This window comes from Beta vulgaris, chromosome 1 (assembly GCF_026745355.1).
Source record: "Beta vulgaris subsp. vulgaris cultivar EL10 chromosome 1, EL10.2, whole genome shotgun sequence".
Taxonomy (NCBI): domain Eukaryota; kingdom Viridiplantae; phylum Streptophyta; class Magnoliopsida; order Caryophyllales; family Amaranthaceae; genus Beta; species Beta vulgaris.
The window spans coordinates 50,709,459-50,723,893 of NC_079202.1; the positions used below are offsets into that span (position 1 = coordinate 50,709,459).

The window sequence follows — 14,435 nt, forward strand, 5'->3', positions numbered from 1 at the left end:
AATAAATCATGAGAAGTGCAAATTCCTAGGAAGTAGAAGTATATGAAGTTGTTTGGTTGGCAAAATCATGGGAATTTGCACTTCCTAGGAAATTCTACTTCCCACACAATGGGGGAAGTTGCTTACCTAGTTCTCCTAGGTAAGTGCCACTTCCCATGGGAATTCTATCTTCCCATAGCCTAGCAAACAATTTTCTTTACTTCCTAGGAAGTGAAATTTCATGGGAAGTAAAAAATCAAGGGAAGATCAACTTCCCAAGTGCAACTAAACGATACCTAAGAATAATAATCTCATGCCACAATAACTAATTTTTTATTTAAAAATAAAAATTAGGTAAATTGATTTCAGTGAAAGAAGTGGGAGAAAAATATGACCATAAAGATTTTCTTACCTGAGTAATATACCAGAATTGCTTTTTAATATTTCATGTTGTATGGTTTTTATGATAATAGTTCTATAAAGTTGTATGTATGACATGTGCAGGTATGCAATAATGAACTATATAGCAAAAATGAAGAAATTGGCGGTGCGAGTGTTGGAAATGATGGCGGAAGGGCTAAATGTGAAAGGAGAAGACAAGAATGTGCTAAGTAAGTTAATAAAGAAGGATGAAAGCGACTCATATTTCAGGCTAAATCATTATCCACCAAAGCCTGATGCATTTGAAGCGTTAAGTGGTACAAATTTGGTTGGTTTTGGAGAGCACACAGATCCTCAGATAATCTCTGTACTCCGATCAAATAATACAGCTGGCTTTCAAATTTCTCTCAAAAATGGAAATTGGGTTTCTGTTCCACCGATGATAACTCCTTTTTCATACTTGTTGGTGACTCTTTGCAGGTAAACCTTCCCTTTTTTTTTTCTGATTTTAAGTAATAATTGATTGAAGTGAGACTGAATTTTTCTAATGGTTACAAGTAACACACTAAAACATTACATATTTCTCATATTTTCGAAAACCAATTGAGTGACTTATGGGTTGCTAATATCAAAGATGTCTTGGTCTAGTGGTTAAAATTGAGATATCGTGGATAATAGATCACAAGTTTGAATCATCCTTTCATTTCTTTGTATTTTGTATTGCAACCGTGATTCATATGGATAAAAAAAACTAAAGGTTGTCAATCCTTATAGACACGATTGTAATAGAATATTGTAATATATATGTAATAAATTAGAGAGAAAATTATCACTAAACTAAAATTTTAATGTATGCGTGGCCAATGAAATTTCAATAATTAAAGGGTTGGTTAACTTTCGAAATAGAAGAAATAGAGGGTGAACCAATAAAAGACAACTTGAAAAGAAAAGTGAAACCAACATATTCAATGCGGTCATATATTTGCCAAAGTTAAATTAAATTCTAAATTTTTTGTTTGAAGCTGGGAGCTCTGAAAAAACAAAAAACAAAACATTTATTGATTATTTTTCATTAATTTCCAAATTTAAACCGATTCAAAGAATTAGACTTTGGATTTATGATAAATTTCTTGATTTGACAACTACTCCCTCCGTTCCATAATATAAGTCCTGATTCTATTTTTACGCGAGAATTAAGGTAAAGTGGAATCTTGTTTTATTTTGGATAAAAATATTCATTTTTATTGGGAAACACTTACATTATTATATCTTTGTAACAAAAATAAAAACTGAACATTAATGTTGCATGGTTTAATGTGTAGAGGAGTTTAATAGGGTAGAAGATTCCAATTTGTCATTAATTATAGTGTATTGGAAGCTCAAATTATGAGGGCATTTTGAGAATAAAATTATTTTCATGAGGGTATTTTGGGCATAATTATTGATTGAAAATAGAAATAGGACTTATATTTTGGGACACCTTATAAGGAAACATGACTTATATTATGGGACGGAGGGAGTAGAATCTTATGAGTGCGGTATATAAGAGCAGGGATGAAATCTCATACAGTTGGTCTTGTAAGAGACCATCTACTTTTAATTTAAAAGTAGGCGCGGCCCAAACCCAATATTAAGAAGAGAATAGATCATATTTCTTAATATAGTGACTACTTTAATCTATTTAGTGACCATTTTAATCTATTTAATGACCAGTTTAATCTATTAATTAATAACATTCTTTAATTCATTTAGTGACTGATTTAATCCATTGACTAGCTTAATCCATTTTGTAAGACTGACGGACTATTTTTAAAAATTGTTTGTTCTGATTCGAAATTTAGAAGGGAAATAAAAGAAGGAGAAGAGAATGGACGACTAGGATGGTGCAAGATACCTAAAAATAGTGTTAGGTTAGAGAGAAATTGAATGGACTTCTTAGGAGAACGTAAGTTTGCATTGTCTAATTTTATATTAAAATTAGACCGTCTATTATAATAATTTGTGAATCTCATATAGTATATAAATGCATTTAGTCGCTCTCTAGAAAAAAAAAGGTTGCTAGTCGGACAAAGGGCTTGTGCATCAATAGTTTTGAAATAGTTTTTAGTGTGCAAACTAAGTCAAAATTCTAATAATGCTAAAAAATAGTGTTTGGTAAAGTAGTTTGAAGGTAACTTTTTAAGAATTTTTTTTTTAAAGAGAAATCTCATTGATTGAAGGTCAAACGACATCTACAATAGATATTAAAGAAAAACAAGATACAATTAAACAAGGTTAAATCAAATTCGTCTTTGAAGAAACTATAATGAACCAGGTCGAGCAATACAAGGCAACTCCCTTGTATTTGCTGAATCAAACAGCTATTGATGAGGAAGTCTATCATTCTGACATAGTTTGGGAAGAACATTCTTGATCGAGCCAGGTTAACCGCATCCAAGATTCCAATACTTTCATGTTGTGTCTTGAACTTCAACCAATAAGAACAATTTCTCATACCTAAAAAAAAACCACACTCGCACCTCCCATAGGCGGAATGAGATCTCCACAACAGATACTAAAAACCCCTTAACAGGGTTTGAAGAATTTAAATCTCATAAAGAGATACTAATTTATTCAACAAAACAAAAAAATAAACAAATAACTGAAAATAAAAGGGAAAAGGGGGCTTACCATAGATGAAATCATCTATGGCAGCCCCCTAACTAATGAAGGAGTAGGGGAGGCTAGGGGTTTAGAGAGAAAAAAGAGAGAGGGAGAGGCTAGGGTTTTTTTTAGAAGAGTTTCATAGGTAGCTTTTGAAGATTAAATTTTGTTTAATTTTGTTATTTTTCTGAACTTACATCTAGTTTTATCGAACACTAATTATCCTAAAAGCAACTTTATATTTAAACTCTAATAGCTAATAGCTAATATCTAATAGCTGGCAACTACTGCTAGTCTGTTACAACTAACCACTACTGCAACATCAACTTTTACCAAGCATGGCCAAAAACTCGTAAACAGATAAGGTGCTTTTGAAAGAAAAAAAAAATCATTATTTCTAAAACTCGATAACAAAGTAAAAAAAAAAAAAAAACTTATATGGACTTGGTTTACACTGAATGAATATGGACCTAATGCAAATACAGGTAATTTATGAAAAAAAGATCACTATATATATAAAAAAAAAGATATAAAAAAGGAGTAAATATAAATTGTAAAGAATGTCATAAAGTGAAACATTTGTCATGGAAAACTAATGTAAGAGAAGGTGACAAGTTCCAAAAAAAAATTGTCGCTATGTTAGATAATAACAAATTAATGTAATTTATGATTTTAAAAGATTACCATATAAAAAGGAGGGTCACTATATCATTTAAGTGAATTTGATCCACAATAATATCAGTGGAGACCAGGTAGAACCGTACTAACTCGATAACAAATAGGTAGTTATTTACTAAATTTCTTACAAAATTCTATTACAAATACAGTGAGAATTTCAGCTAAAAAAAAAATTAAAATTAGCTAGTACGAAAATTGGAATGCAATATAATGAAATTTTTTCCTGCAAAATAGGAGTAATAAAAAACTCAGGTGGATTTTATGTTTGGCGGCGTAGCATCAAATATGAACCGAGTATAGAGCAAAATGGTGAATTTACAACCCCCTAAAACACCTTATCTTCTTCCTTTCCTTTTTCTCCTAAAAATTTCCCACATCAAGGGAAAAATATATCGATCAACCCCAAGTTTTAAATTAAACAAAAAAGCATGGCTTCAGGTATGAATTTCCTCTTCCCTTTCATTTCATTATTTTCATTGCAATTTTGTTCCTTTAAGAACAATCATTTTTTTTCATTAATTAAAAAAAAACCCTCTTTTTTTTTTGGTTCTAATTCATCATGAATTTGATCATATTAATTAATTCCTCCATATGGGTATCTCTCAGAAAACATAATTACCTCAGATTTGTAAACTTTGAGCTTAATATTTTAGTCAATTACAATCAAAATTGGAAATACAAATTGTAAATTGATGGGGTTTTTTTGTGTATTTGCAGATTTAAATTCGACAGTTGTGGCAGAATTAGAGGCTGCTTACCATTGGAGGACTTCCCAATTCTTCATTACTCAAAGACCCTGGCTTGGTAATAGATTCGGTTATTAGTAGTTAGTACTTGAATATAATTAGGTGTTGATGATGTTAGACTCTCATTGTTTGAGTTGTTTGTTTTAATGTGTTCATCATATAGATCTTTATGGGGTCAGGATTAATCCAGTGGCAGCATATGGAAGTGTTAGTAACACGCCTTCTAATGATCCTGCACTTATTCACCGTATGTTGCCTGACGAGTTGCTTCATGAGGTAACAAGTCGAATTTGCCAATTCGTGTTGTCAATGACTCAATGTGTCATGTTCCTGTTTAAATCCATGTTGGTTTCTATCTTGATTATATATTTATATGACCATTGATCGAACCACCCTGGACCAAGATTGTTCAACTAACTTAGCGAATCGCCATTGCCATGTCTTGGTTGAGTTTCAAAGAACAGCATTAGCTTGCGTATGTTGAGTATGCCTTAGACTGAGATTATTCGCCCCAACTTAGTAAATCTTTATAGCCATGTCTTGAGTTTCAAAGAACGATATTAGCTTGTGTATGTTGAGCATGTCAGGCTAGTTTTAATTCTGATTATTAGTGGAAAATAAGGCACCCTATTTTCTATGAACCTTCATCATGTTTTATTTCTATGGAGCCATCTGGTGATATTGTCTACTTGTCTAGTTGGGGAGTTTCTGGCTGGTTTCTGAGTTTTTGACAATACTAGGCTCTTTGTATAGTGAAGAAGTTTCACTGGTTCAGTTTATGAAAAATCTTAATATGTCGAGTCATATGGTATGCTGGAATAAGCTTTTGCTGAGCCTCGTATGTTAAGTGCACATGTAAGTTGTCCAACATTGGAAGGGGAGAGGATATAACCACGTCATCTTTGGAGGTTATTGTTAGTTATGCAAGCCCATTTAATCCAACTAAGTGGCCCAAAAACATGTGTTAAAGAGAAGAGCTATGTTTCTAATAATTTTCTACACGAGAGGTATTTTTGTATTTTTATGTGGAAACTTTAGAATCGACCTACAGTAATATTAAGTGAACCAACACAACCATACCTTTCAAGGTCTGCAAAGTTTGAAAGTAGAAGTCAATATTACATGTCCAGAACTTGGCTGAACAGTTTTGCATCAGAATATAGATGTTATCTTGCATAGAAACATTTTACCCAGTTATCATTTGGTGCCTTTATCTCCCTCCTTTTTCTAAAGTTCTACTCACTTGGAATCTCTAGTCTCTAATGCACTTCCTTTGACATTTTTAGTTGCAATGCTTTGATTTTGCACTATTTTTTTAGTAACTTTCACCGGAAATTTTTGGGTGATCTATAAATTGAATTTTACTATGTAAGATGATGTTGAGTTCATCTCAATTTATATTTGCAAAATATCTGAAGGAGATTTCTAATCATATAATAGTGTATAATACCATGTAACTCCATGAAACATATATGGTGAAATTGCCTAAAAACGTACCTTGAGTTTCCATAGCAGTCAAGAGAGAAATTCTGATTCTACCTTTGCAAATACCCATACAGTGCCCAGAAAAACCTTCCAGTGCAGTGATTTCTTTATTTGTGTTTGAATTTGCGTGTTTCACCTCGAGTCTCCAATGATGGGATATAAAGACCCAAGAATGCCCCCATTTCCATTTTTCCCTTTCCCCATCCCTCCCAAAACAGAAACAAGAAAAATGAAATTGAAAATTGGATTTTTGGCAGATCTTTGCAAGAATGCCTTCTTATTACTTGGGAAGAGCATCTTGCGTTTGTCGCAAATGGAGATACACCGTCCGTAATCCTGTATTTTGGCGCAATGCATGCTTGAAAGCTTGGCAGGTTCAGTTCCTTGATTTTGTTCTCTCTACTCAAGTTTGACTTGTTCATATTTACATCATTTGAGACTGCTTTTCTTGCTGAAGCTTTTTGGAGTGGTGGACAATTACAAACTTTTGCATTCAAAATATGAAGGGTCATGGAGGAAGATGTGGCTCTTGAGACCAAGAGCGCGAACTGATGGTAAACATCTTTACTTAATCTATTTCTTTTAGACAAGAAAATTTTCAATACTAGTTTTTCCTTCTCTTAAGAAAATAATAGTGAAGAAATGAGACAAGGGGGGACCTGAAGTTCTCTAAAGGTGAGAATGTATAGGACTGAAACAATACATTCCTCATCTTAATTTTTTGAACACTAGGGAGAGGTTGGCAATCAATAATTTTGTTTGTGGATATTGCTATGACTAACCAGCAAAAAGTAAGGGTTGATCCCACAAATTTACAGTGAAATGTGTTGCTCTTAACTCATTTGAAGTTTCGATGTACTTGACCATGTCAAATAGATAAGCAGAAGATATGTTTTGTATGAGAAGGTGGTTGTTGGCTGTTTGTAGAAGCTGCAAAACAATCATGATGCTTGCCTTGAGTCTCTAATAATGTGAACGTGTAGCAACTAGCAACTCAAATGACTTTTTATTTATTTTTTTGTTTGCGCATGAGTGAAAAAACTCGCAATTATGACGATTTTGCCGTTGTACAATTGTAGCTTGAAATCAGGATGATTTTTGAACTTTTTTGTTTATGTCCTTATACAAAATACAGGCATTTAAATGTTAAAAGGAATTAAAGGTTGATATTGCTGCATGCAGGCATTTATGTGAGTAGGAATACTTATATACGTGCTGGAATTGCAGAATGGAAAGTTTCAAACCCAGTACATTTGGTAAGTCGCTTCTTATAGTGTTATTAGAGCATAGACTCAAATTTCAAGCAGTAGAGCAGAATAAGAAAGGGTGTCCATACTCCTTCCCGTAGACTCACTTAGTTTCAGTAGGATGAACTGGAAGGGATAGGGAAACAAGGGAATCTTATCCTGAACTTGGATTGGATGCCCTGATAATTGCATATGAATAATGATACTTGTAATCGAGAACAACGTAACATGTTTCTCCAACAGTTCTTGTTTTTTACAGAAAAATTATTATGCTAATGCCCATAAACTTGATACTTGTAATGGAAACAGAAATGCATTATGTGCCTCATTTCGCTAGAGCAAAAATATCAACTTCATATCTGAAAGCCCCTATTATCTTTTTTCTTCTCTCGTGTTTTAATTGATGATAAAACTGAAACTTGGTGTTCTTGTTGTAAACTTGTAACTTCTATTCTGGTTCAGGTTCATAGAGTTTGGTACTTCGGTTATGACAGTTAGTCAGTTATCAGTTGAGGATATTCTGGTTAGAAGTCTAATAGTTTGGTGCTGTCGTTATGTCAGTCTAATTGTTAGAAGCCCTCAGCTAAAAATTGTCTTCTAAATCGTCCCGAGACTGCACTCTAAATGTTTCAGGAGGTTCAGACAACTGGATCAAAGAGCAGACAGTCTTTGACCTTGTTGCTTACTTTCCTGTCTAATCTTCTTTCTCTTTTGCAGGTGTGCTATTACAGATACATCAAGTTCTATCCCTCTGGAAGATTTTTGTACAAGGTTTGGTGATCTATCTGACTAAATTCTTCGAACATGCGCCTATCCTGTCTTTTGTTGTATTATCTTTGTATGATAGCTAATTTACCTTCTTTTTAAATGGCCAGAATTCTTCTCAGAAACTTAAAGATGTTGCAAAGTTCATGAACTTTCGACAATCTAAAGCAGAGTGTGTATATCGTGGACAATACACATTGTCTGATGACAAGGTTCATATTTTCTGTTCCTGTTTATGTATGTGTGTGCATGTCAACATTGAAACCTCCCATGCACCTGGGAAGGGTAAATATTGGGGTGGGCATGGAAACAATTAATCTTTTGGTGCACTTTCTAACTTAGAGTATGCTCCTCCATTTCTTTCAGGTTGAAGCTGCACTTTTGTACCCAGGCACGAGGCCGACTGTATTGAGAATTCGGTTAAGGTATTTCATATAATGGCTTGTCTATGCTGCTGCAGATGATTCATTTGTGAAATTTTGAGTGATTGTGTAAATATGAATACATACAAATCGTACCTTTGAGCGTATGTTTTAACTTCAAATTCTGCATAGCTGTTTGTGCTTGGGTCCAACCGTTCAAGCATATACCGTGACAGGTTTTATGTTGGGGCTGTTAAAGAACATACATTAGAGCTCATATTGTCGTAGATGCCTCTATTTTTTGCATTCTTTGGAAAATAAATTAGCTTTTTAACAATGAATATGGTTATCCTGGTGGTATTTGGATTCTCATGAATAATATTCCTATAGCTAATGCATGATCATTGAGGTTATCATTAGCAATAGAGTTGTTATCCAAGTTTGCTCTTTAAGTGTGTGTGTGTTTCTTTTGTTAGTTTGTTTTCTTTTCTTCTTTTTTTTTTTCATTTATTGAACTGGCAATAATTCATGCAACAAAGTGCATATATATATATATATATATATATATTTATATATATATATGATCTACTCAAAAAGTATAAAATTCCCAAAATTTTGGCATGACCTTAAGCAAATGAGAGCTTAGAAATTTATGATCTACTCAATGATAGCTTAGTTTGAACCTATAATTTCTGAAGCCGTTAATGCATGGTAAGTGATTACTTGTTATAACAAGATCTTCCGTTGGACCAATCCTTGACTTGCTTTGTTTCAGGTTGAGAGGGACAACAGCAGGAGCTAATAACAGAATGGATTTGGTTTCACTTGTCACTAGTGGTGTTAATGATAATGAGGCGAATAACGAGGAAGACATGCTTGATATTGTTGAAGGATGGCAAGATGATGAGACACACAATCCTGATGTGCCTGCTGTCTCGCACACCAGGGGCTTGACTCCTTTCATCTTTGTTCCATTTGAAGAGGTATCATTCTCTTTTTTTAGGATTGATTGCACCCAAGGAAATTTCCTCTGTTTATGATAATAGCAGTTCGAGAGACTAGTCATACGCTTAAACTTATTTGGTTCCATAAAAAGAGCACTTTTTAAAATTATGCACAAAAATCATTGACATTCTTTTTTGCCTTCGAAACCAGTGTGATTCATGGGGCCATCTTTGAATTTCAGATATGCATTTCAATACTTGGGTTCTGCAGACTACATAAGCGGTCTTTTTAAATGAAAAGTCTCTGAGATTAGATATGAATTTGTCCATCTCTGGAATGCCGCTATCATAAGTCATAAACCCGATGAAGAGGTGTTTATGGGTTTTTTTGGGGGGCGGGAGATCATCCGTTTCCAAATTTTTGAGATGAGATTGTAAATTAACATGGTGTTATGTTATCGACCTGTTGTGTAGGTGGAAACGTCAGTTCTGAATCTTCCAGTGGAGAAGATGGATTACTTTGTGCCTGGCTGATATTCAGTTGGAAATCTGTTGTTTGCCTCATCAATGTATGGCCACAATAAATTCCAGCCTCCGCTCTTGTTTGTGTTATAAACTTATAATGTTGATTGTTGTATATATTTGTCATAAACTCTCTCTTTTTTCTTGAGAAATTATGGCTGTCATAAGGTTAGTATTAGATTCTGTTGTAATATCATATGAAAGCTACCAATATTTGTTGCATCCAGTTCTAACATTGTATCACCGAACCTTCACTGTTTAGTGACTGCGAAGAAATGAAAAAGAACCAGCAAACTTCATTTTGACTCTCTTGTATTATTTATACTTTATGAAAAAATTTAGTTATGCAAATCTCGTTGAATTCATCTCGACAAGTATTTCAAGGATATTAATATTTTATAATTTTTATATGCCTAAGATAAAAAAAAGTACTTTGGGTACAGTTAAGAGGAAATGAAGGAGGTACATGTTTACTACTTACTTCATTTTTTTTAGTTGCTATATTTACTTTAGCACACAGATCAAGAAGATATGTGCGAATCATTGAAAAGTAGAGCAATATAACATAAATTAGTTGTCTTTTTTGTGTGATGAAGACAAAAATAAGGGTATACAAGTAAATAATATGTGGATATTATATACTAAAAGTAGAAATATTTAACAAATGTAGCAACTAAAAAGAGATTTATCTAAATAGTAAAATGTAGTAACTAAAAAAGACGGATGGAGTATTGCAATATCATGATACAGTAGCAGCACATAGCAGCTAGTACTTCAATTTGAGAAGTTCACATGCTAGATTTAACATCTCCCTTGTACACTAACGACGTCCACGACGGGTTCCTGGGTAGAAATGTGTCCTGCCACAATCAAAAACATAATATGCACTTTGTAAGTAATTTCTATTTCATACACATACTCTTGTCATTCATCGCTACGAAAATATGCAAGTGTGCAACTACTAGTTCCGTTTTTCAGCTACTAATGATCTTTGGTTGATAGTAAATTCGCAATAACACTATTTCTTCTGTTTCATAATACTCGTTACATGATCCATTACTTGCTGTACTTTTATTTTTGGATAATAAACTATCTCTATCTATCTCCTCTCTCTCACATGAGTCTCTTTTCTTTTTACTCTCTAGGAGTCCATGAATTGAGAAGTGTAACGAGTAATATAAGACGGAAGAAGTAGTCCGTAACAATGATGGACAATTTCTATCCGTATCATATTCTCAATTAGACATTAAATAAGAAAACTGCAGGTGCATATCAGTTCAATAAATATCGTAATTCTATATTGAAATCAAAATTTGACAATCTTATACAACTAAGAGGAGCTCATTAACAGAAATTTCTCATAAAACCTAATCAAAATCATAATTGATTTATCTTCAAATGAAATTTTATAATCCACAAGAATGACAATGAAAACCCTAGAAAAAAGCAGGAATAGAACTTACAGAGACATAGGAGCAAGAAGGAATGACGGTGAAAGAGTTGGAAGAAGCATGGTTGAAAGCGGCGACGCAGAGATGAGAAGCTAAACCAAGGCCTCTTTTGGAAGGAGGAACGAAGGTGTGAAGGATATCCATTATTTGAGAATCGCCATTGTTGATCAGATGATACTCTAAATAAGCTTTCTTATCTTCACTTTCGAATCTCCCTTCATTTTCGTTCCATATTATCCTGGGTTTTTCTACTCCTCCTTTCTCATTCGCCATTTCTTTCTAATTCTGGATGTCCCCAATCCTCAAAGCCTTCAAGTATAAGGACGAAGAACAAAGACCAATTTTTTTATTTGCTAAAGACGAATTCTTGTAATGAGACGAATTTAATGAAATTTTACTTAATTGATTATATTTTTTCTTAGAGCATTGTCAATAGTGAATAAAAAGTTCACCAATTTTTTCTTTTTACTCATATTTTGTTTATTTCATGAACAAAAATATCACCTCAATTCCACTCATGAACAAATATATCATCACTATACCTCATATCATTTAAAAAGAAAATATTTCGAAATATGTTAATATAGGTATCATTTTATAGAGGGAAATAAATTATGAATTTTGGTATGTATATATAAATTTTTTTATAAAGGAATTTTCCGAGGAATTTCATGGAAATTTCTAACAAAATTTCCCAAAGTTACCCATGACATGTGGCAACTTGTCATTAGTTTGTTTTGTGTAGTTTAGGATGAATAATATATTCACATGGTGTACAATGATCATTTTTTTTTTTGAAAGAGAAATTTCATTAATTGAAGGTCAAACGGCATCTACAATAGATATTAAAGAAAAACAAGATATAATTAAACAAGGTTAAATCAAATTCGTCTTCGGAAAAACTATAATGAACCAGATCGAGCAATACAGCGCAGCCCCCTTGTATTTCCTGAATCAAACCGCTATTGATGAGGAAGTCTATCATTCTGACATAGTTTGGGAAGAACATTATTGATCGAGCCATGTTAACCGCATCCGAGATTCCAATACCTTCATGTAGTGTCTTGAACGTCAACCAATAAGAACAATTTCTCATACCTAAAAACAAAACATCCACACTCACAACTCCCATAGGGGAGAAGGAGATCTCCACAATAGAGACTAAAAACCCCATAACAGGGTTTGAATAAATCTCATAGAGAGATACTAATTTATTCAAAAAAACAAGAAAATAAATTAAAAACTGAAAATAAAAGGAAAAAGGATTTTTGGAATATGTGCCGAGGGATATGGTGACTCGCGATGTTCGTGAGCAAGAACGAGATGACGATAGGCTTTCATGGTTGGGACGTGTATTTGCCGGTTTTGAAAACCGTAGGTGTATTCGAGGGCTCAACTTGTGTGGCTCTCCTTTTAGCTTGGCATTGATCTTCATGGTCTTTGCCTTGAAAACTTTCAAATCTGCAGGCGACATCTCAGTTGCATCTGGGGGTTTACAACACGCTCACTCATCGGTGTTTCTCTTTCATCAAGGAGAAGCCTCACATACTCTCGCTCAAGAGTAGTGAGTCATATTGGAATGTGACTCCTCACATGGTCCTGAGTTCAGAATCCTGAGTGATGACAGATCATTGGGATTGCTCATACGGCGAGACTTGATGCTCGCCGTTGGTTGTTCGTTGTCCAAATCGTGATCGTCAATCGCTTCATCAACCACTTCCATCCGCCATCCGAGGTTTGCGTCCACCATCATCATCACTGACCAGCAACGCGCCCCTTTCTACTCGCTTTTGTTTCGTTTTTATTTACTTATGTATTAGGTGGAATAATGTACGAGCTCTTAAGGCTCCTTTAGGTTTGTGTATTTGTTTTAGTTTGGATTGTATTAACATTAGGCTATACTTCCTCTTTTAATTAATGTACGATTTTGCAATGTAAAAAAAAAACTATTTGTAGTTCTACAAAATTATACAATAAGAGTCCAGCAATAAAATCAATGCAAATTACAAGCAAACAACATAAAATAAAATAATAGTCAGAGGAACAAGGAAACATAAGAAACAACTACTATTATAAGGCCTGGGGTGGAGGAGATTGCGCCTTCATGGGCAACTCAAGCACTGTGAGTGTTTTAGTCAAAAGAAAGATTTTACTGAAATTGACTTTCGGGGAAACCATTGATTTGCATAATGTTTTTGCATGTCCCTGACATCAGCAGAAATCTCATTTCCGGTTCTCTTTAAAACAAAGCTGAGATTAAGTTAGCTTTTGAATCTAATAAACTTGTATTAATCAGAAATGGCGTTTTTGTGGGTAAAGGCTTTTGTAATGATGAACTTTTTATTTTGGATGTTGCTATTGATAATAAAGTTTCTACTACTTCCATTTATATTACTGAGTCTGTTTCTTTATGACATTCTAGACTAGGTCATGTGAATGTTGCATCTATTAAAAAGCTAAAATAACTTAGTTTTATTTCTGACTTTAGCAATACTTCTTTTGATAAATGTAAAGTGTATGTAGAACCTAAGCACCCTAAGAAAGCATTCAACAAAAATGTGTCCCGTTCCTCTACTTTATTAGAGAAGGTCCATAGTGACTTGGGTGACTTTCGAAATTCCATGAGTAGGGGAGGAAATAAATATTATATTACATTTGTTGATGACTTCTTACGTTATACTAAGGTTTATTTAATGAGTTCCAAGGATAAGGCTTAAGAAAAATTTCTAATCTATAAAGCCAAAGTTGAAAACCAATTAAACTTTAAGATAAAGAGAGTGATATCAGATAAGGGTGGAGAATATTATGGAGTTTCTCTTAAGAAATTTTGTGTCTCTAATGGAATTATTCATGAGGTTACAACTCCTTGTACACCCGAACAAAATGGAATAGCTTAGCAGAAAAACAAGACTCTTAATGATATGATGAATGACATGCTTATTAGTTCAGGTTTGCCTTCTAACATGTGGAGTGAGGCTATTCTTCCTGTTTGCTATATTCTTAACCGAGCTCCACATAAGAAGTTAGATAAAACTTCCTATGAATTGTGGAAAGGTTATAAGCCTAATTTGGATTACCTGAAAGTGTGGGGGTGTTTGGGTAAAATAGGATTTCTTGACTTTTAAAGGAGTAACATTGGACCTAAGACGGTAGATGGTATCTTTATTGGTTATGCTTATAACGGTGTTGCATATAGACCCATTCTTAAGGATGCGTCTGGTTTTGGTTCTAT

General features: G+C 33.7%; 2 protein-coding genes across 2 annotated transcripts; one reads left to right on the forward strand and one right to left on the reverse strand.

The window, feature by feature from the left end:
* The first annotated feature begins 3,931 nt into the window (after positions 1 to 3,931).
* LOC104893231 (F-box protein 7) lies at positions 3,932 to 10,057 on the forward strand. The gene is made up of 11 exons (XM_010679336.4): positions 3,932 to 4,119; positions 4,399 to 4,485; positions 4,591 to 4,703; positions 6,170 to 6,286; positions 6,370 to 6,466; positions 7,095 to 7,168; positions 7,877 to 7,930; positions 8,035 to 8,136; positions 8,291 to 8,349; positions 9,062 to 9,269; positions 9,705 to 10,057. Exons 1-11 carry the CDS (start codon positions 4,110 to 4,112, stop codon positions 9,762 to 9,764), a joined length of 981 nt encoding a protein of 326 aa, XP_010677638.1. The 5' UTR covers positions 3,932 to 4,109; the 3' UTR covers positions 9,765 to 10,057.
* A 306-nt stretch (positions 10,058 to 10,363) lies between these two features.
* Positions 10,364 to 11,559, reverse strand: LOC104893232 (acetyltransferase At1g77540). Its single transcript, XM_010679337.4, has 2 exons — positions 11,216 to 11,559; positions 10,364 to 10,612 (listed from the first exon to the last, which is right to left on the reverse strand). Exons 1-2 carry the CDS (start codon positions 11,474 to 11,476, stop codon positions 10,541 to 10,543), a joined length of 333 nt encoding a protein of 110 aa, XP_010677639.2. The 5' UTR covers positions 11,477 to 11,559; the 3' UTR covers positions 10,364 to 10,540.
* Between the last annotated feature and the right edge of the window lie 2,876 nt (positions 11,560 to 14,435).